The sequence below is a fragment of the Dioscorea cayenensis genome, chromosome 8, assembly GCF_009730915.1.
Source record: "Dioscorea cayenensis subsp. rotundata cultivar TDr96_F1 chromosome 8, TDr96_F1_v2_PseudoChromosome.rev07_lg8_w22 25.fasta, whole genome shotgun sequence".
Classification (NCBI taxonomy): Eukaryota; Viridiplantae; Streptophyta; class Magnoliopsida; order Dioscoreales; family Dioscoreaceae; genus Dioscorea; species Dioscorea cayenensis.
In genome coordinates, this window is record NC_052478.1 from 3,330,746 (window position 1) to 3,352,866 (window position 22,121).

At 31.0% G+C, this 22,121-nt stretch overlaps 3 protein-coding genes and 1 pseudogene across 3 annotated transcripts; 2 read left to right on the forward strand and 2 right to left on the reverse strand.

The window, feature by feature from the left end:
• Positions 1 to 2,141: 2,141 nt before the first annotated feature.
• Positions 2,142 to 8,270, reverse strand: LOC120267150 (annotated as a pseudogene).
• Positions 7,959 to 10,012, forward strand: LOC120266323 (protein VAPYRIN-like). The gene has a single exon (XM_039273944.1). It carries the CDS (start codon positions 8,336 to 8,338, stop codon positions 9,938 to 9,940), a length of 1,605 nt encoding a protein of 534 aa, XP_039129878.1. The 5' UTR covers positions 7,959 to 8,335; the 3' UTR covers positions 9,941 to 10,012.
• Positions 10,013 to 14,379: 4,367 nt separating this feature from the next.
• On the reverse strand, positions 14,380 to 14,960 carry LOC120267534 (dehydrin HIRD11). Its single transcript, XM_039275214.1, has one exon. It carries the CDS (start codon positions 14,883 to 14,885, stop codon positions 14,589 to 14,591), a length of 297 nt encoding a protein of 98 aa, XP_039131148.1. The 5' UTR covers positions 14,886 to 14,960; the 3' UTR covers positions 14,380 to 14,588.
• Positions 14,961 to 20,188: 5,228 nt separating this feature from the next.
• LOC120267151 (plant cysteine oxidase 2-like) lies at positions 20,189 to 21,133 on the forward strand. The gene is made up of 4 exons (XM_039274854.1): positions 20,189 to 20,305; positions 20,386 to 20,527; positions 20,629 to 20,847; positions 21,018 to 21,133. Exons 1-4 carry the CDS (start codon positions 20,189 to 20,191, stop codon positions 21,131 to 21,133), a joined length of 594 nt encoding a protein of 197 aa, XP_039130788.1.
• The last annotated feature ends 988 nt before the right edge of the window (positions 21,134 to 22,121 follow it).

Below are 22,121 nucleotides of genomic sequence, written 5' to 3' on the forward strand. Positions count from 1 at the left end.
TGGAGAAATGATGGGAAGTGGCTGAGTTAGATCTAGTTTTGTTATTATAATAATAATAGTTATTATTATTATTATTATTATAATAATTATTATTATTACTCTCCTTTTTTTTTATGGTTTAATTGTCAGGTCCCTATAATTTTGTACTTTTTATGTTTTTAGTCCTTCTAATATTTTTAGGTAAAATTAAATTCTCATATTTAATCGAATTGGATCATATTAGTCCATAATGATATTTTTGGGTATAATTAAATTCTTCTAATTTATACTTACCTATCTACACAACGGACTAAAATGACCTAATTCAACTAAATATAAGGACTTAATTGTACCTAAAAATATTGCAATGACCAAAAGAGCAGAAAGTATACAATTACGGGGACCTGTAATTAAACCTTTTTTTTATCTGTCGTGGTTAATCAAATCTCACGTACTAAAACAGTTATTTTATAAAATTTCATAAAAAATTAGTTATATTTTTAAAATTTCTCATATTTAATTCCAACAACCAGGGTGAATAAAATATTAAAAGTAATTTTAAAAATTAATAATAAATATTATTGATACCAAAAAATGACAAATAAAAAAACATTTATTTATGACCAATAAAAAAACAGGGAGATTATTATTATTATTATTATTATTATTATTAACACATTACCAAAGAAACCATAGCCTGACGGTATTGGTCACGTTACCATATTTAAAAAGTTTCAAGTTCAAAATTTACTACCACACAGTGGTAGCAAATCTCCGGTGTGTGAGTGTGAATTTTACTACCCAATCTCTATATCACCGAGTGAGAGCACAAACTGATATTTTTTGTCAGTACAGTACGTATATTCATGACTCTAATGTATATAATAGTGTTCTTTTTGGGAAAAAAAAAAGGGCACCAAATTGGAAAAATAAAAATAAAAATTAACATCTTAGAAGGATAGGCATGTAAATTAAGTTGCTCACAATGTGTGGATTTTTAGGAAAGTTTTTTAGTAAGTTGATTTAATCATTTTGGATGTTAGAATTTAGTCAGGCAAATTATATTTTAATGTTTAATCACTGTTAAAGTTAAAAAAAATATTTACATGGATTTAACTTTGGAGAATAATTTGTAATGTGATATGAAGAGAACATGTTTTGAAGTGGGGAAAGATAAGTTAAATATTATGCTGTGCAATGTTAATAAAATAATAAAATAGAAAAATAAATAAGATGATGTAGACAAAAGGAAGTAGGTGAGATTGTGAAAGGAGTTGGTGAGAGATTGAACGGAGATTTGAGGTTGTCTCTTGAAACGTTTTTCATTAAGTTTTTGGTAGAATACCCAAATTAATCCCTATATTATCTGAAATATACCCCTTTAGTCCCTATGGTTTTATTTGCCCTTGTGAGGTCCTTTTATTATTTCAATAAACAAAATCAAGTTCTGGCCGTAACGGACATTTGATTTTCCATCCACATGGGTTGACATGGCATTTATATATATATTATATTATTAAAATATTTTTTTTAAAACTTAAAAAATCCGACCAGGATCCGAAACTTAAATAAAAATTAACTTTTAAATGAATTTTTATCAAAAGCTAATGACCACCATCCTCCTAGCCGCTGTCATCTTCGCCATGGCTGTCATCATCTCAGTCGTGATGGTCGTCACTGCCGGCAATTTTTAAAAGTTCATTTTTCTTTCCACATAGGATGGGCCTTCCTTCACACCAAGGATCGCTACCGGCAATCGCCGTCATCGTCGGCAATATACTCATGCCAAATTTTATTTATTTTTTAAAATTTAAATTCTAATTTTAGATACTAAGCTACTGTAAAATATAAAAGAAAGAAAAGTTCATCAATATTGATACTTCCAAATTTTTAAGCTTTTGTTGTGCATCGAATCCGTATAGAGATCAATTCTAAGCTGATGTAGATTAACTCAAACGAAGTCTCATCAATTCATTTCATTGGAGAAAACAGAAAAAAAAAATATATATATATAAACCAGAAATTGTGTTGTTTTATGTATTCAATAAAAATGAACAAAACATTCAAAAGTTTTCAACAAAAACAATGGCTTCAATTTTCACTTGACTAAGAAACAGAATGATATATAAAAGACTAATTATGATGAACAACACCATTGTAACATCCTGTTCTGTATACATGAACAAAACATCATTCCAAACAAATAGCATGCTTCAAACTACATTGATGATACCAAAAATCATCTGATCATATTAAAACCCTTTTCATTGTCGTCTTGACCTCCTCCTTGCCTTCGAATCAAAAGCACAAAGAAGCTCAGAGCGGCGCACACGACCGCCGCGAGATTCCCCTTTCTGATCAGCACCATGAACACAAATCCCGTGATATCCGCCCCTTCCTCAGCAGCGCCGCCCCCATGGTGAGAAAGCCGAAAACCCCTCTGTAGAGGAACAAGGCGTAGATTGTGGGACAGATGGAAGGGTTCGGGCGCAATGAGGGAGAGATGGAAGCCTTGTACCAGGATCGGATGGAGATGATGATGTTCCAGGAAGGAAGATGAGAGGAGGATGTAGACGATGAGGAAGAGGGTGACCTAGGTCCTCTTAATGTTGTTTTAAGTTTCGGATCCTGGCCCAACGGACCCGGATCCGCTTCCTTAAGTTTAAAAATTAATATTTTAATAATATAATATATATATATAAATGCCATGTCAGCCCATGTGGATGGAAAATCAAATGTCCGTTATGGCCAGGACTTGATTTTGCTTATTGAAATAATAAAAGGACCTCACAAGAGCAAATAAAAATAGAGGGACTAAAGGGGCACATTTCAGATAATACAGGGATCAATTAGGGTATTCTACCTTAATTTTTCATATTCTTAAATTAATTTTTCTCAATTTTATTATTACTTTTTAACACAAAGAAAAAATCACTTACCTTATGGAATATTATTAAAAGGAGTTAATCTTCTAATCTCTTACTTTATAAGAAAAAAATGATCGCCATATTTCACAAAATTAAAAAATATATATCTTCACAAAAAAAAATAAAAATAAAAAATATTGTGTTGAAGGAAAAACTTATGTTTTTAAATTAAAATTAAATAATCACACAATAAAATTGTGGTCATTTAAATAATTTTTTTTATTTTTTACTCATAAGTTTTTTAAGAGTTAACGGCCATGGCAAAGTACTAAAATTCATTATAATGAGTTAAATTTCTCCCAACACTTAGACCAACTTACTTGGTAAGGTTAAAAAAAAACACAACTATGTTCTCTATTCAAGATTGTTAAGATTATTTAAACTAAAACATAAACACTTGTATTCAAAGGCCAAATGAACTATTCAGGCAACACAGGTTTTTAAATATTTGAATTTAAATGAAAATTTATTAAAATTATATGAAAGAATTGCAGTTCTTAAATTTATAAAAAGTGCTCTGAGAGAGGGTTGGAAGTAAATCTTTGACCATTTCCTTCAAAATTTATTCACTGTAACTATCACTTTCTAAGAAAAGTCTTGCAAGATAACATAAGCCAAGAAGAATAATTTTGTTTTTTAATTATTTTTTAGCCTTTTTTTTCTTAATGATCCAATACTCAAATACATATATTTCATTCATGTTTGTAAATAACAAAAGATATATATATATATATATATATATATAAGTGTATCTAAAAAACCACCAAAACTATATAGAATTTGGAGTTCAATGATAGTCCAAGTTGGTTATTGTCATTGTTCCAAAGTCCAATCTGATGAAAATTCTCATGGATTTAGTGGACTTTTATGAGCTAGCAAATGAAGCTAATAAGTTCAAAATTCCAAAATTCAATTTATTATTATTTTTTTACAAAATAAAAAAAATAAAAATGGGAATATGTAGTTCACCAACCATGATCGGTAACTTTAGCTACCAATCCAACCACCACCATTGCTTTCTTATGAGACCAAAGTTTAATGTTTTATTTAATATTTGAATTCTAATTGCTGAAGGCACTTTTCTCTCACCCAATAATTTTTCCCCAAGAAGATTAATTATTTTAAGAAATATGTTAAATAATTTAATTTTAAATTTTATTAATGTTAATATATATTGTAACTGTCGACAAATTACACCACTAAACCATTATTATTTTTTAATAAAGCCCATAAGCACCGTCCCACAAGACCACAAGGAGGTGTTAAAATACTGACATGTATGATGTTACACCAGTTATGGTAATTTAAAAACCTCCATAAATAAATCTCCTCTGCCATGTAATTTTAAAAGGGAAAGACAGGGAACGACATCTTTCTATTAGATATCATGAGTAGTGAATGAATAATACGTTTACTATAATATTCTACAGTCACAGTACTATTGACCTATGGATTAGATCATGAGACTCATATAATCATCATTCTTATAACATTTTACTATACTAAGTAGTAGTTGTTATTATAAGAAAATTTTTAAAATATTTTTTTAAAAAATATTTAAAAATAATTAACACAGTTAAATTAAAATATTTCCAGATAAATATATTTTCCTCCACCATAATCGTTGATTTTTTTCATTAATTAAGTCAAATGCTCTCATTACCATAGTTGGTCTATTAATTTAATTTTAACCTAATTCAGTAAGAGTTTTTTTTAATGTATAAGTTATTGCAAAACTAGCATAATTGATTAAAAAAAACTAATTAATTGAAACGAATTAAATCATTTTTCCAGTGGTAGAGAAATCCAAATTGAACTCCCTTAAAATTGGAAAAATTGGATCACTGTTTATTGTTGTTATGTTTTTTAAGTAGCAGTGGCATGGAAAAGGCTTCATAATAATTATATTAATTTGACCAACTTAGGCCAATCAAAACTTTTGTTGATGTAATGCATTCTTTATTTTATTTTATCATTTGTAAATTTGGTGTTCTCATGTTTGATCGCTATCATGTATTTATTTATTTATCTATGTGCAATATTTACCATATAATATAATTTGGAATATATTCAATATATTCTGCTTTAGTTAATGCATCACAGCATGACTTTTGGTGAGTGATTTTTTTAATAAAATTTTATTATTTTATATTATAATGAAAATTTTATGAATACAAATAAGAATATCAGATATATATATATATTGGAAATAAAAGATGAGAGAATTTCCATTTGACTATTTAAATATTTAGATGACAATAAATATTTATGAATGTTAAAAATTTAAAATAACAACTATTAAATATATTTATTTAAATATTAAATTTACAAAAAAATAGGTTTACAACTTTACCAGGTTGGATCTTTTATTTTAGAATGGGAGGGAAAAAAACTTCACAAGAGCTTTTCAGAGAATAGAGAAAAATACATATTAATTATTGATAATTTTTTTTTACTTTTTTGTTATTTTAAAATAACTATGCTGTATATTAATCGTGATAAACCATTTTATATAATGTTTTAACTTTTTAAAATATTTAAATAATTATATTGTCACATAAATGGCACAACAACCATCAAAGTTAGGTGTTGAGGCTCCATTTGGCTCACCTAAATGGTTGAGAGAGGCAAACAAAAATAAAATAGAAAATTTATTTTATAAATCAAAATGAACGAACTTTTTTTTTATTCCATGTATTTTATAATTTTAAAATACAAATACAAAAATGAAAATTATTGGGATTTCAGTTTTTTTTTTAATAAAGATTATTTTGAACTTCTCTATTAATAGCTTGAACGCTTTGAAACAACCTTTTTATAAGTTTTTACTTATAAGTTATAAATAAACTTCTCTATTAAAAAAAGTAACAAATGGATTTTATTTTCCTATTATTTGTATTATTATTGTTTAATTGTTTTTCTTCTTTCCATATCAATCAGCAAATAGAATTCAAAAACATTGACTGAGACATTGATATTCATTTTATTTCAAAATTAAAATAACCATTGTTTGACAAGTAATAAAGCCGTGATCGGAAAACTACTTAAAAAAAGATGCATCTAAATATTTGTCAAAATAATCCGTTTGAATTATCAATTTAGTAAAATTATAATTTTTTCACTTTCATTCAACATTTGTGACTTTTTTTTCAATGAAGCATATTTGTATATAAAAAATTTTCCCAGCTTTTTTTTCTGGCAAAAAAAAAACAAAAAATAATTGAAATAACACACCGTATAATTCATATGATGGTTTTGTGGTTGCATGTGATAAAAATAGAAATAAAGAAAAAGAAAATCTACTATCAATGATTATATATATATATATATATACAATCAAAGAAAGGTGATACTTGTATTCACTCCTTTTATCCTAAAGTGGGTTGTTATATTCATCTATTCTTCTTTTATCTATATCCTAAAAACAAAAATTAAAATGAAATTATAAATTTGATGTTGATAACATTTTTAATATATCTTTTATTAATATTCCATTGGAATATGAAATGACTCACTAACTTACAAATGGCATTGTAAGCAAAGGAGAAGACTTCCATGCAACTCACCCTAGCTATGAACTTAGTAGCTTTACTTAGATGACAAACAAATGACTTTTATTATTTATTCAATGAACAATATCATTATAGATTAGAAGTTGAAAGTGATGTATATGATCACATGTCTTGGAATTATTTCAAGTTGGACATGCATAAATGTTTGAATTGAAAAAATCTTTCTCATTTGTTTGTCTCTCTAATTTTACTCATGTCCGTTAACTCTGCATGTATTTTTAATGATATGAAAATACGTGACATAAATATTAATAAAAAGCAATGCAGCCGTAGAGAAGAATCGATTATAAATATAGAAAATTAAAACAGAATCAATTAAAAATCTTTATTTTTGTTTTTTATAAATATGAACAAGTGACCAACCTCAATCTTCAAAAAAAATTTTGTGGAAAATGAAATTTTCTCTATCACCCCCTTTTACAAATTCCTAAACAATTGTGGTCTTAGATGACCATTAAATAAATTTATGTGGAAAAGAGAATGTCACTCAAAGTTATCCTTGTCATGGAGAATAAGATCTTAACCATAGATAATCTGGCAAAACTTAACTATAATATAATCTCTATGACTACTTGTGTTCTTTGCCAAGCTGAAACGGAAACAGTGGACCACTTGTTTTTCAACTATCCGTTCACCTCTAGGATATGGGGCATTATTATGTACTATTTCATATTTCTAACACTATATCTCCCGATCAAGGAGGTGCGGTCCTCTTGGGTTATCAACAATATCTTGGGCCCAAAGTGTTCAAAAAATCTCATAATCTGTGTGATTTACTAGTCTACGTGAATTGAATGGAATAATCATTTTTTTTTACAATAATATTACCATATATTTTTTATTATATGCAAAATTGACCACATGCTTACTTAGTGGATTAATACAATTTTAAAAATTAATAAAGTCGTATTGGAGGAGTCACTTTCGGCAATCAACCGTAGTCTCAATTTTGTAAGATCCTCAACTTTCACCCTTGAAGGACCTAATGCAAGCAAGCCTCTTGACACAACAAACTGGCTGTGCCCACATGTGTCTTTCTAGTTTGATTGCAACAGTATTTATCCATCTGGAGTGAACAACTCTCCTTTTGTTTTTCTATCTTTTGTTATTCTAATTCTCTAAATTTTCTTTTATTGTATTTATCTTTGTTTTAGCTACTTTATTTGAAATGTTTTGCACTGTTCCTATTTATATAAAATTGTAATTTATCCATTATATGAAAGAAAAATTATCTCATTCTCATTCATCAATTAATTTACACCCATTTCTGAAGATAAACCCAGTCAATTTTATAATTTAAGTCTAACCCAGTCAAATTTTCACATACTTGAATATTTCAGAGAGTTTTTGCAGAAATCAAAATGAAACCATATTTTTCTTTAATATATATTTTTTTTAAAAAAGAACAGCACTGTTGGAGATCCAATTCCACACGATACCACCATTCACCAACCAACAACAATCAACCAAATGCAAGCAAGCTTCGGAAACTCCTTGAATAAATCAAGCAAGAAAATGACTTCCACAAGGAAGTCCAACAGCATTCCCTGGCATCACATGACCTCCACTTCAGGCCAATCAATCATCTTGAATTCCCACCTTCCTAAACTTTTACAAAAGCAAAACCAAGATCCCAAAGAACAAGTCCTTTCTCGTTCTTAACACCACACCAACAAGTGGCATCATTCTCTTGTTCCAAGCCGGCCCTCTTCACTTCCCACTCTTTCCCTCCTTTAAAACACCACACCTGAATCCCCACTTCCCAATCTTTCCATGGCTCCTCCACTTCCATGAAACCCACTTCCTCAAACCAGCTAGCTACTTAAATAGTCCCACATCGTCTGCAACAGCGAAGATATGGATAGATTAATAAGCTTGGAACCATCAAACCAAGTATGCGTTCGGATCGAGCCTGGTCACAAGTGCACCGGCGACCTCACGCTCCGCAACGTCATGTACACGATGCCGGTCGCGTTCCGAATCCAACCCGCGAACCGGTCGCGCTACTCGGTTAAACCACAGTCCGGGATCATCGCCCCACTCTCTGTTCTCAAGGTCGAGATCATTTACACTCCATCGTCATCACACGAGCTGCTGCCTGACTCGTATCCGGACTCAGATGACCCGTTCCAGTTGTGCAGCGTTGTGGTCCCTGGCGCTGGTGTGAAGGATATCAACTCGGCTCTTGACTCGGTTCCCAATGATTGGTTCACCGCGAAGAAGAAACAGGTGTTCACTGACAGTGGGATAAAGGTCTTCTTTGTGGGTTCGGCGGTGTTGACACGTCTCGTGTCGGATGGTGCGATGGAAACGGTTCGAGAGGTGTTGGAGAAGTCCGAGCCGGAGTGGCGAGCAGTGGACTCGGTTGACGCGCATGGTGAGACACTGCTTCACTTATCGATCGTGAGGTCGAGACCTGATTTGGTTCAGATGCTGCTCGAGTTTGAGCCGAACTTGGAGAAAGCTAACCGTGCTGGACGGACTCCGATAGAGGAAGCGGCAGCGGCCGGGGAGTCGTTGATCGTGGAGTTACTCTTAGCTCGGCGCGCATCCACCGAGCGCTCGTTGCATCACGCTGTGGCGGCCGGGCACACGGAGGTTATGAGGTTGTTGTTGTTGAAAGGGGCGGAAGTGAACGCGGTGACGAGCGATGGGCGCACGGCGCTGCATCTTGCCGCGTGCGAGCGGAGGTGGGATTGCGCGCGGCTGTTGCTAGCCAGCGGTGCGCGCACGGATGTGCGCGGTGGTGAAGAAGGTAACACACCGTTGCATGTGGCAGCTGCGTGCGGGGACGAGAAAATGGTGCGGGTTTTGCTCGGTAAAGGTGGTGCAGGGACGAAGGAGACACGGAACAAGCTGGGTCGCACAGCGTTTGATGTTGCTGGGGAAGGTGGGCATGGGAAGCTGTTTGATATGTTGAAACTTGGAGATGGGTTGTGCGTTGCGGCGAGGAAAGGGGAGGCGAGAGGAGTGGTGAGGTTGGTGGAGAGAGGAGCGGCAGTGAATGGGAGAGATGGGAATGGGTGGACAGCGTTGATGAGAGCTGGGTTCAAAGGTCGGGTTGAGATAATGAAGTTGTTGATGGAGATGGGTGTGGAGATTGAGGCGAGGGATGAGGAGGGGTACACCGCGTTGCATTGTGCGGTTGAGGCCGGGCAAGCCGAGGCTGTGGAGTTGCTGGTGAAGCGTGGAGCTGAGGTTGAGGCGCGCACGGCCAAAGGTGCCACGGCCATGCATATCGCTGGGTCACTTGGGTATGTTGGGATTATGAGGATATTGTCACTGGGTGGAGCGTCTAAAGAGAAGATGATGATGAAGAAGGTGGTGGTTGGAGGAGGAGGAGGAGGAGGGTCATTGAAGGATATGAAGAGGAAGTCTAGTGGTAAGAAGATGATGTTGAGAGGGAGCAGTGGTCGAGGGTTGGATCGATCGGCGACGTTGCCCGTGACATGTTCTCACTGAGCAAATCTAGTACTTCTTCCATCGGATCAAATTGTTAATTCATTGTTCCATTAATTTTCATGTTCATTATGAGCTTTTACATGCAAAAAGTTTTTGTAAATTTGTTGTTATGATCCCAAAAACTTATTTAACACCACCCGTTGAAAGCAATGACAACAATAAATTGCATGTGCGGGCAGTTTGAATGATCAATTTTCAGTCCATAACACTTTTAATGTACATGATATTACTTGTGCTTTTGTCAAAAAAATTTGTTTATATACTCAGACACTGATTTTTTTTTCTCAAATATGAAATATATGTTGTACTGCTTTCTTTTTTTTCTCTTACCATCTTTATGCACTATTTGAAGTTTTTGTTGGTGAACTATACATCTAAGTATTCCTTTTGTTTTTTTTTTAACAAATAAATTTGTCTTATTTACCAACTTAAATAAATAGATTTCTGTAATTTATGCATTAAAATGATATTTTTAAACAAAAATAAAATTAAAAATATATAGTTTTTATTATTTTTATTTCTATTGTCAGTGATTGAAGATGACACCCAAAAGTGTCCATCTATCAATGGAATATATTGGTTGCCACTCGAGTAAATATATTCAAGGCGCAGCCAAATGAAGGTTATTAATACTTTAACTAAACAAACAAAATTCGGTAAAATCATTCATCAAATAATTTTATAAATTGCTAACCTCATCTATGATTCAACATTTGCCAATTAAACGTTAAGCAATTTCCTATATATCAAATTGATGATTTGAAAGAGACACAAATTCATTTGAAATTTCCTATCAAATCAAGCTTTAATATATTTAATTAATTAAATAAAACGAAGTTTCCAAGAAACTCAAATATATATTGTTGTGGTATTTTTGCTGCCTAGCTAATGGCATATTCCCAAATTGTATACAATCATCATTTGGGATGACATGCAAAGCACCTTTTATTCTGTTCATATTAAATGTTTGAAAAGTGAAAACCATTCATAACAAATCATCTTATATTATTATTATTATGTTCTTAGAAAATTAACATATAAAACAAAATATAATATTATAATAATATACCAATAATGCCGTCCAACCAGACACTTAAACATACAAGTCCAATAATTTGTGTCTGTCTAGCTACTGTCTAAGCAGGCCTGCATGTCCCAAAAAAAGGAAGCAAGGAATTAAACATGGATATCCTAACATAGGTCAAAGATTATTTTTTTCATTTTTAATACTTAATTTTTCAACAAATTAAATAAATTATGGACGCTATGATCCCAAGACATTTGGAACTTTTTTTACATTGAGAAACAAAATAGATGATTGAGGTGAGATGTATCTGTTAATTCAACTTTCTAAATTGTTGAATCATTTGGTTAGTTTTATTTATTGTAAATTTCTCGAAATTGATCTTTTAATTGATTTAATTTTTTTAAAATTCATGTTAATTTTTCTCTTTTAATGGATGCTATGGCATGCATGTTTTTATAATGCCGTAAGACTGATTTTGTCCTTGGTGCATGTTTCTCTTAATTATATACATTACGGTGTAAGAGAAACATAAATATTTAAATATAAATATACTCTCTTAATTTGAGGTAATGATGCATAGTCCCAGAGAGGCATTTGTAAGCTGTTTGTCACCGTTGAGAATGCCAAAATGTTTGTGAGTGACTTTGTTCAATCAAAGAAGATGCACATAAGTATATGATTATTCTTCTCTGGTTGATGAAAACTTTTGGAATTCATGTTTCATGAAGATATATATGAACACTCACCAATCAATCCACCAATCTGGTCAAGAGAATACAAATGTTATCTTTTAAGCTTATATGGAGTGACATGATCATCAAACCATATTAGTGAGAGAATTAAAAACAATTTTTTTTTATTATTTTTTTTGTACAACACAGATAAATCATTCTAACACATTTATCCTGTTTCAACCACATCTTAGGAGAAAGCTGAATTCTTAATAAATATTAGAGGTAAATATCTTAATCACTTGATCAATGCCACAATGGCAAAAAAACATAAATAAAAAAAAAACAAAAAAAAACAAAAAACCCTTCATCTTTATAGTTAACTTTAAAAAATAAAAAATAAAAAAAGAGAATGGGTTTTATTCAAATGAGGGACATGTGATGTGATGATTAAAAGTGGCGAGACCAAACCTTTGATTTTGACACGTGCTTGGAAATTTCGATATATATACATGGTGTTGTTAGGAAGAAATAAGAGTGTGTTTGGATGGAGATAATAAATATTATTAAAATAAAAATTATTATTTATAGTAGTTTATAATTTTATATTTATATTTGAATGTATAATTATTAGAATGAGAATGGAATGGGTAGATAATGAATAATGGCACTGGAGAGGCATATGCATTCCCCTCAAAATTAGTTGGAATGGAACAATTTGGGAAGAAATGAATAGTTTTAGCTCCTGAAATAACACTTTTGCCCTTTATAATATTTAATTAAATAAAACTTATAAAATTAAATAATTAACTATAATAATTAAATTAAATAATAATTAAAATTAAAATTATTATATATATTTACAATAATTAAAGTAAAATGATATTTTTGCCCATAAAACTAATAATTAATTAAAATGAGATATTTAATATGAATATTTAATAATAATATTCAAAATATTTTTTTAATAAAAATATTTATCATTAATTAGATTTATGTGGACAAAGATATAAAAAGTATTTTTGTTACATTCTCCTCTTATTTTTTTAACAAAGATATAAAAGTATATATTTTTCATTCCCAATGAAATATTCCTCAAACCATTTTGTCTATTGACATCGGGTCCCTTGCGTAAGGTGTTCGTCTCGAGTGTCGAGCGTGGTCCCTTGCGTAGGGTGTTCGTCTCGAGTGTCGAGCGTGGCTCCCTGAGTTCGATCCCCATCTCGCGCAAGGTGAGCGCTGCTCCCCATGTGTTCATCCCTGGGTTCCGGTGCTTGTCGCCTTTCTAAAAAAAAAAATTTCTCAAGCCAAACACAATTTTTATTCTCATTTCTATTCATACAGTCTCATTACCATTCCTTTTTTCATTCTGTGAACCAAACTCACCCTAAAATTGTAATAAAATGATGATGATTATTATTATTAAATTAAAATAAATATTAAACTTCTAAAAAAGAAAATCAATCAAATTATAGTAAAAATAAAATAATGTTGAATTTCAATTAAAAAAGTATTAAATAACATAAAATTGAAACCACGTCATGATTGATGAAATGAAAAATGTTGATTGAGATTGATAGCAATTAAAAAAAATTAATATTACAATTTATAAAAAAAATATAAATAAATTTTTATAAAACATGCCATGTTGATTATAAGGTTACTGTGAACTTTCATTTGCTAATGGATATGTTATCATAAATGAGATAAAGTAAATTTTATGTAATTTAATATTAAAAATAAAATAGTTTAGAATACCATTATTTTATGGATAGAATGATAAGTATAGGATGAAAAATGAAAATATTAAATATAGATAAAGAAATTATTAAAAAGAAAAACATAAATAACCGGCCTAGAAAATGAAAGGGTCGTAGGCACATGAATTAGTATCCATTCTCGGTGAATTTTAAAATTTTCCTTAGGAGATTATGATTTTTTCATTATTAAAGTGCTACTGTTACTAACTGCTTGGATTGAGAAAAATAACTTTTTAAAAGAGGGATGAATTCAATATAAAACTCGAGTGGACTTTTAGTTCCTTATATTTTAAAATAATTTCTGTCAACAATATTTTTTTTTTTAAAAGTGTATGCATTTCTTGCACATATCAAATTAAATATATATTTTTTAAATTTAAATTTACAAATCTTTTCAATCAATTGTATTTAATTAAAAAACTAATTTTAATTTAATTTTATTATATTGTAAAATCCAAATATTCATTGTTATATAACTTACCTTATAACAGAAAATCTGTTACATTCAACGAAATATTAAGTTCGAATATATAATTTTTGGATCATATTTGTCAATTTTTAAAATTAATATTTTAAAAGATTTTATAAAACTACAATGATCTGTTGAAACTATAATCCACTATGCATTTTAATCGGTTAATTAAAATCAGAAAAAGTTAAGAAATTGATCAAGTACTCCATCCGATACTTCTTCATTCAACTTGATACTTCTTCATTAAACTTATTCACTTCCCCATCGTTCATCAAATGTGAATTTAATTAAGGTGACACTCTCACAACATCTATAGAAAACTTGATCTTTTAATAAATTTGTGGTTTATCCACTTTACTCAAAATCTATAGAAAAACACCAAACTCCTATAATGATATATACATAGTTAAAAAAAAAATGTAGTTTAATTAACTTTTCAAATAAAATTTCATAAGATATCTCATTCCACAAAGGCAGATAAAACCAATTAAAACACACACACACACACATTATAAATAGTGATAAGTTTATTATTATTGCAAACACAAAGTCACATATATAGATCATCAAAACAAGCACTAAATTAACCATCACAAGATACCATTCCCACTAATTAATAACAGTACCATCTTATTATTAATAATACATATATAGATTGATCAAAGCTAGCATGCAGTGGGAATTAATGGTACTCTTAATAGATTCTTAGCTAGTAGTTTTAATCACTATCACTGTCACTGCTGCTCTTATGGCCATGATGGTCACCTTCCTTCTTCTTCTTCTCCTTCTTCTTCTTCTCTTTCTTCTCCTTCTTCTCTCCATGTTCTTCATCTCCTCCATGAATCTTATCCTTTATCTTCTCCACTATACCTCCTCCACTTCCTTCATGGTGCTTCTTCTCTTCTTCCTTCTTGTGCTCCTCCACCTTCTTATGTTGTTCTTCTTCTTTCTTATGCTCTCCTCCTCCTCCTCCCATGTGAAGCTTCTCTTCAATCTTGTGAATTATTCCTGCCATTTTTTTCTCTCTTAACTTTTCTTTAAATTTTTCTTTGTTTCTTTCTTTTTGTTTTCTAGTAAGTGTTATGAGTTTAGGTTTGTTTATTTATAGATGTGAAGAGATGTTAATGGTGTTGGAGTTGGACTTATTTACGAGAAAACCAGAGTTATCATGATGTTCATCCTTTTCTCGTGATCTGAATTTTATCAAGTAATTGATGAGATCTCGATCGAACCGCGTGAATGACGCTGATTGCCGCGGATTGCGAGGTCAAAGAGACCGGTTATCAAAGGACACGTGGATGGTTTTCTGATGGTCGGTGGTGATGATCGATCATGATGGTATCAAAACGAGAAGTATCTTTTAAGATAAGCTCATGGCCCACTTTTGTTTTTTAAAAGTGATTCTTTGTAAGTGGATGTTGATATTACAAAATATAAAAAAATCATTTTAAAAAATAAATAAATAATTTTTAGTGAAGTTTATTTTTTGAAAAATCAAATGATATAGATTCACCGTGTGAGAGTGGTAGGATGTTCCCTTGGACTTGTTATAATAACAACAGTTTTTTTAACAAAATAATAATAATAATAATAATAATAATAATAATAATAATAATTGTAAATGAATGATGTGGTTAAGGAATGGCCGACTTCTGCCTCGGGATGAGGTCTTTGTAGATGGAAATGTCGGCAAAGTGGTAGTCAATTTGGCAGGGCATCTGATTCAATGACAATAATAAATAGAGAGTGATGGGCTTCCTCTTTTGCTTTAATTGAGGATGTACATGTGGTTGGTGGCACTATCAATTATAGTCATTGATATTATTCATGAGTCATGATATTATTATATAGCAAGCAAAAATATTAATTTAATATAAATTAATTTAAAAAGCAAAGGACTGGTTAATTTTGCTTCATTCATAAGGTTGAAAAGGTTTGTTATCATGCTTAAATGAATTTGTTATTAATAAAGTAAATAGGTATAAAAGAATACAATAAAGGTCTTAAACAAGGTTATGGGCTCACTGGGACTCACTGGGAATTTAGGGGTCTTAATTTTGGAGCTAATTTAGGCCTTGTTTGAGTTGATTTTTCAAAAAAGTGATTTTTAAAGTTTAATAGAAATATTTACTCAAAAAAAAAAATTATTTCTCCAAAGTAAGTTAAGCATTTTTTTTTTTATTTTTATGTTTGAATTAACTTTTTACATAGAAACTCTAAAAATAAGCTAAAAATCATCTTTTTTTTTTCATGATGTAGTCATAACTAGTTTCGAAAAAAAAAATTTGTTTTCCAATTTTATTTTATTTTATTTTATTTTGCTTATGGTTTTATAGAAAAGTTAATACAAACAAATTTTTTTTTAGCTAAAATTATTTTTTATAAGTTAAGCGTTTTTGGGCTTTCTAAAAGCTAATCCAAATAAGGTCTTAATCTAAGAAATGCTCAAACAAATGTCACGAATATATATGCATAATTATTTGTTAAAAGTTAATGCTTGTAATTTATTAAAAAAAAACAAAAATGTTATATCGAGAGAGAAAGGAGAAGATATTCATGCTTAAATTTTGGGCTCTCGGATTGTTTATCGAATTTATAAGATGATAATGACATGCACATTAATATGAGAATAATATGATCATGATAAGGTAAATTGACATAAAGTAAATATATTTCACTTATTTTTTATATTATTAAAAATACATACATAAAAAAAGGTGGACTTTGATTAAAAAAAATAGATAAAATGGATAAAAGTGTTGAAGACGTGCACACTACCATAAATTAATTGTTCAACTTAAATACACGGATTACTAAAAGACGTGAGGATTAGATTGTAAACATATTCCTATAATAATTTTTTTTATAACATTACATGTAACATATTAATGAAAATCATCATAAAATATCTTTTACAACGTGGATAATACCACTTAACCAAAGATTCTTTAATTATTGAAGTTGTTACTAACAGTCAAATTCCTCTTTTTTTCTCCTGGCATGCCTCATCTTATATCCCAACTATCCCTCTTTTTGATGTTGACCACATCTAGTGGTTGTGTGTCTTTTGTTAGATTCTTAGCAAAGTGGTTCATCGCACTTTTTCGATTAATACGTATAGTGGTTGTGTGTTTTGTCTTTTGTTAGATTCTCATCGAAGTGGTTTTCAATTAACCACATATAGTGGTTGTGTGTTGTACTTTTGTTCGTTCTTAATAGAAGTGGTTCATCCACCTTTTCAAAAAAACAAAAGCAAAGCAGACCCGAGTCCAGATCAACCACTCAGAATCTAGTCAGCGCCGGTAACTCGGGTCTCATGCAATGTCGGAGTCTCGCCAACCTCATGAACCCGATGGCCGAGAAACTCCAGACTTCTTCTAACTGTGGTGAAGTCATCCTCCATCTTCGCTCTAGGCCCCTCTGCGAAAGAAGAGCACCAAGATACAAGCATACGATCAATTTTCACGATGATGCAATGCGCAGAAGAAACATTGGCATTAAAAATACAATCATTCCTAGCTAGCCAGACATTCCAAATTAGAGCTTTTGCCACTAAGTCTCCAAAAGCCTTTCTATCGTGATGTAAGCAAGAACGCCACCTTCCCCAAAGATCCTCGATAGAAAACGGGATCCGGGGAATCTGCAGAATCGCTGCAAAGTACTCCCAGATGTACTTAGCAATAGGGCAAAGAATGAACAAGTGATCAGTCGACTCCACACCGGCGTGACACAAGACACAAGTGTCCGTAGGCAGCTTATTACACCTCCTTCTAGCGAGATTTTCCAAAGTCAGGATCTTGTTTTTCCACACCAGCCAGTTGAAAAGATTGATTTTTTTAGGACATCCCCCACGCCAAAAAAATCGTGAAATAGGACACCGGAGACCCCCATCTACAAGGAAATTATAGAAGGACTTCACCGAGAATATACCGTTCCCATTATATCTCCACCGTGTTCTATCAATAAGCCTGCTATCAGCCGTCCGCAAATGTACCCGGAGTTGATTAATCAGATCAACATCAGCAAAAGGTTGTTCGTTCAACAGGTGGATAAGCTCGAGCACCGTACCATTGGGGCAGGGACTGGTCCTGAACTCATCATCCCTTTTTTTTATTAAATAATAATAATAATAATTGATGCATATTCGTCATGTATCTGTTCACTGTTCTTTAACAACTTTGTACCCGTTCGCTATTTATATCTCTTCCTTTTAATTTACTTTGGTGGTTTACATATTTTTATCCATATATATATATATATATAAATAAGATAGTTTTGGTAGTAAAGAGCTTGGAAATTAAATGGTGGCAAAGTTTGAGTTTCGTTTTATTTTGAAAAATTCACTGGGAGCTGTCATCCATCTGGTCAAGTACCTCGCTTGCCAACTATGATTTTTATATGGTATACCATATATAGTTTTATAGAAGATTGTATATATCGCTAACTTTAATAATAATAATAATAATTTTATCATATTTTTCCTTGCATGCAAGCTCAAATTCCATTGTGCAACCACATAATCCAAAATATTATTCCTGAGATATATTAATTAATTATATTTTAATTTAATGAAAATTTATTAAAACAAAATCAAACAAGTTAGCAACTGTAATTTTATGGAAATTTATTTTGTATTGATGGTGATCCCAACCGATCCATGACTTTGCAACCATGAAACTAGTGTTTGATGGTTTTGTTGAAGGCTCCAAAACCAGCACACGAAACCTTTGGGCTCGCACGTGATCCCAGTGCCAAGCACGTGTCAACCATCACCTTTCACGTGTCTTTGCATTAAATATAATTAAAACGAGGAAAATATATTCACAAATAAACCAAGTTGAAACTCACAATTGGACAACACAAATTAATATATATATATATATATTATTGGAAAAGTGTCTTAACCAACCCATAAAACTCAAACACATAACCATATTAAATATATATTTAATAAATAAAATAAAAATAACAAAAAGGTTTGGTTAAATGGAAAGGTAACAGTGAGTCAGTCAATGGTTTCCCTGTTCTCGTGTGCCATGCAATAATCATTAAACTGTTCCCACGGGCATAAACTAACCATTTTCTTTCTCAAATCTGTGTACGGTTCTATTTTAATAAAACCATATCTTTCTTAAATTAGTGATAAAACTTTGGATCAGAGTTACTAAACAATCCCCGGTGATAATTTCAATAAAACACTGACCTCTCATAAGACAAATTTCAAAACTTATAATTATATGCACCATGTGTTTTGAGATACTACATTTAATTGAAATTATGAAACTTTAAAAATCACCATCATAATGGCTTTGCATTTTGTTGGAAAATTACATCTCATCTTATTAGTTATTACATTATGTAATATATATATATATATATATATAAACTACGTACATTAAGACAATAGTTAAGTATATATATATACAAGGATAATAACTGAAAATAATAATAACAATAACAAAATTGGGACAATATATATATATATATATATATTAGAAAAGTGACGGGCTATAATATTCCTACAGAAAATAGAATAAAGTGTGATGTTAATCAAATTATAAAGTACTAATTTTTGGGTTAATCGGACTGTCGCCGTTCTGTTGGATCATGTTTCAGTTCTTGCCAGCGGAATCTTTAGTTGAAGGGGAGCACGTTGGTTCACAGGAATTGCTGCATGGGATTAATTGAAGGCATGCATACATTATCTATATATATATATTGCTTGAAATTAAATACTAAAGTGGTTTTGGTTTGAGTGCATGTTTCAACAAGAACAAGACTTTTGAACATTCTCTGGAAAAACCGGAAATTTCATTAATTCTCACCATGAACAAAATATTAATTCAACCATGTATAAAACTACTTTCTTGTGCTCAGTGCCTGGTTTCCATTCTCAACCACCTTCACAGCCCCTGGTTTTTATCTGTCTATCTTTCTTTGTATATATAATATATATACTTTGAGTTTTCTTATACTAGCTACCTCTTTTAACGATAACATTTGATATCTCTAAAACAGATACCAAATGGAAGAGAAAAGGAAAAAGAGATCAAAGAGAAACATCAACAACATCAACACCAAGAAGAAGAGGATGAGTTGCACTACAAGAACTCATGACCACTCCTCAACCACCATTCAAACCCTCTTCTTTGCTTGCAACTCTTTTTTCAAGTGTCCAAACTCCGTTCCTTTGCCTTTAGATGTCAACATGATTCACTTCCTTCTTGGTAAGTCTCGCAACAAATCTCCTTTTATATATGTACTTATTATTGTAACAAAGATATCAATTAATTAATCTTTAAGTTGTGAACAGATAACATGACTCTTGAGGATGTTGGACTGCACTCAGATCAACTCTTCTTCATGTCTAAAACCACTTCAAATGGAACTCCAAGAATCACATATGCAACAGTATACCAGTGCAACAATTTTTCTGTAAGTCAGTAATGAAATAATTGATATATATTTGAGGTTTTCAGTTCATGATCATGAGATTGTTTATTGATTTTCTGCAGATGTGCTTGTTCTTTTTACCACCAAGAGCTGTAATTCCTCTTCATGATCACCCTGGCATGACTGTTTTCACCAAAATTCTTTTCGGATCAATGCATATAAAATCTTATGATTGGATTGATCCTATTCATGAATCCACTCACTGTAAGTGCATGATTGTATATATATTTTAAGAGTAACATTTAAGCATGAATTTATTACTTGATTGATAATGAATATATATTAATTAATGGTTTAATTTGCAGCTGGTTTAGCGAAAGTTGTCATGGATTCCGTCTTCACTGCACCTAGCAAAAGCTCAATTCTGTATCCAAATGCCGGGGGAAACATTCATTGTTTCACTGCCATTACATCATGTGTTTTTCTTGATGTTCTTGGTCCTCCTTTTTTGGACGGCCGTGATTGCTCATACTACAAAGAACATCCTTCTTCTTCCTCTTCTTCTTCTTCTTCTCCTTCTTCGGGTATGCATTGTTCTTCAATATCATAACTGCATGTGTTAATACTTGTCCATGCATGCATAATGCATTGCCTTAAAATTTATCATTTTCAATTCAATTGTGATTCATACATGCCTGCATTGTTTTTTTTGCATGCATTCTTGATAGTAATTCAAGCATAACTTGTCTTTCAGCAGATGGCAATGAAGTAAATGAAGATAATCATAACTGTTGGTTAGAAGAAATTGATGTGCCGAAGGACTTGTTTCGCGGTGTCGAATACCTTGGACCGAAGATAATCGATGCTTGAAATTGAAACTGATATAATGTTTTTAGATCTTCTTTGCTTAATAAGATAGTTGTATAGGTTTTTCAACATCTCTTCTTCGTATTTCCTTTTCAGTACTTGTACGTAGTTGTATATATGTTCATGAAAAAATGTTTTCTTGTTCTGCTACCTGTTTTATAAATTACTTGCATTTTGTGGTCCTAAATTATATCCTAATAATATGTAGATATCTTATTAGGAAAGTTGATTGTTAATTATTTTTCTGAGTCGAGGTGCATGAAAAATCTTTGCCATGAGAAATTATTGAAATACATACTTCTCAATTCCTTTTAATTAACGTGTATAATTATTATTATTTTTTTAATTGCTGAACCTCTAATGTATTAATAAAATCAAACATATATAAAGAGAAGGACATAAAAATAAATCATAATGCACCACGTGAAAAAAAAAAAGTAATAATTGTGATATATAGCTCATTTTTTCATCTACATTGAGTATTTTTTTTACGAAAAATGTGGATAAATCACGTATCAAAAATATGCATGACGTAAAATTAATGTTTTAACACATCTGTGTCTTTACCCTTTATTAGTTGAGATTTAAACCTATATTCTCAGCATAACATAAATACTTTATATAAAAAATTAAATGTCAATAAATCAAAAGATTATTTAATTTACCTTATTTTAGATTTTGTATAAAAAAATAAACTAAATAATTCTTGTATCTATCGGAGGAGTACCAGAATACTTGACCTGTTTTATACAGGATAAAACCATGGGCTTGATACGGGATGGATTAAGGTCATTATAATAATGATGAAAAAAAAAATGAAATAGGAAAAAGTGCTAATCCCTTTATTTTCTAAAATCTAGAGTCAAGCTTATATTCTCTAGTCTATTTTTCATGGACAAAAATGAAAGAGGATTGACTTTTATACAATTATGTATATTTTTTCATAAGGTTGATTTAAAATAATGTAAATAAATCATTAATTTATTAAAAA

Bases quoted from the DNA above. Each gene is read 5' to 3' on its own strand.
- LOC120266323 (XM_039273944.1), top strand. From the start codon at position 8,336: ATGGATAGATTAATAAGCTTGGAACCATCAAACCAAGTATGCGTTCGG.
- LOC120267151 (XM_039274854.1), top strand. From the start codon at position 20,189: ATGACTCTTGAGGATGTTGGACTGCACTCAGATCAACTCTTCTTCATG. The intron at 20,306-20,385 runs GTAAGTCAGTAA...GATTTTCTGCAG, and splicing joins ACCAGTGCAACAATTTTTCT to ATGTGCTTGTTCTTTTTACC. The intron at 20,528-20,628 runs GTAAGTGCATGA...TTTAATTTGCAG, and splicing joins TATTCATGAATCCACTCACT to CTGGTTTAGCGAAAGTTGTC.
- LOC120267534 (XM_039275214.1), bottom strand. From the start codon at position 14,885: ATGGCAGGAATAATTCACAAGATTGAAGAGAAGCTTCACATGGGAGGA.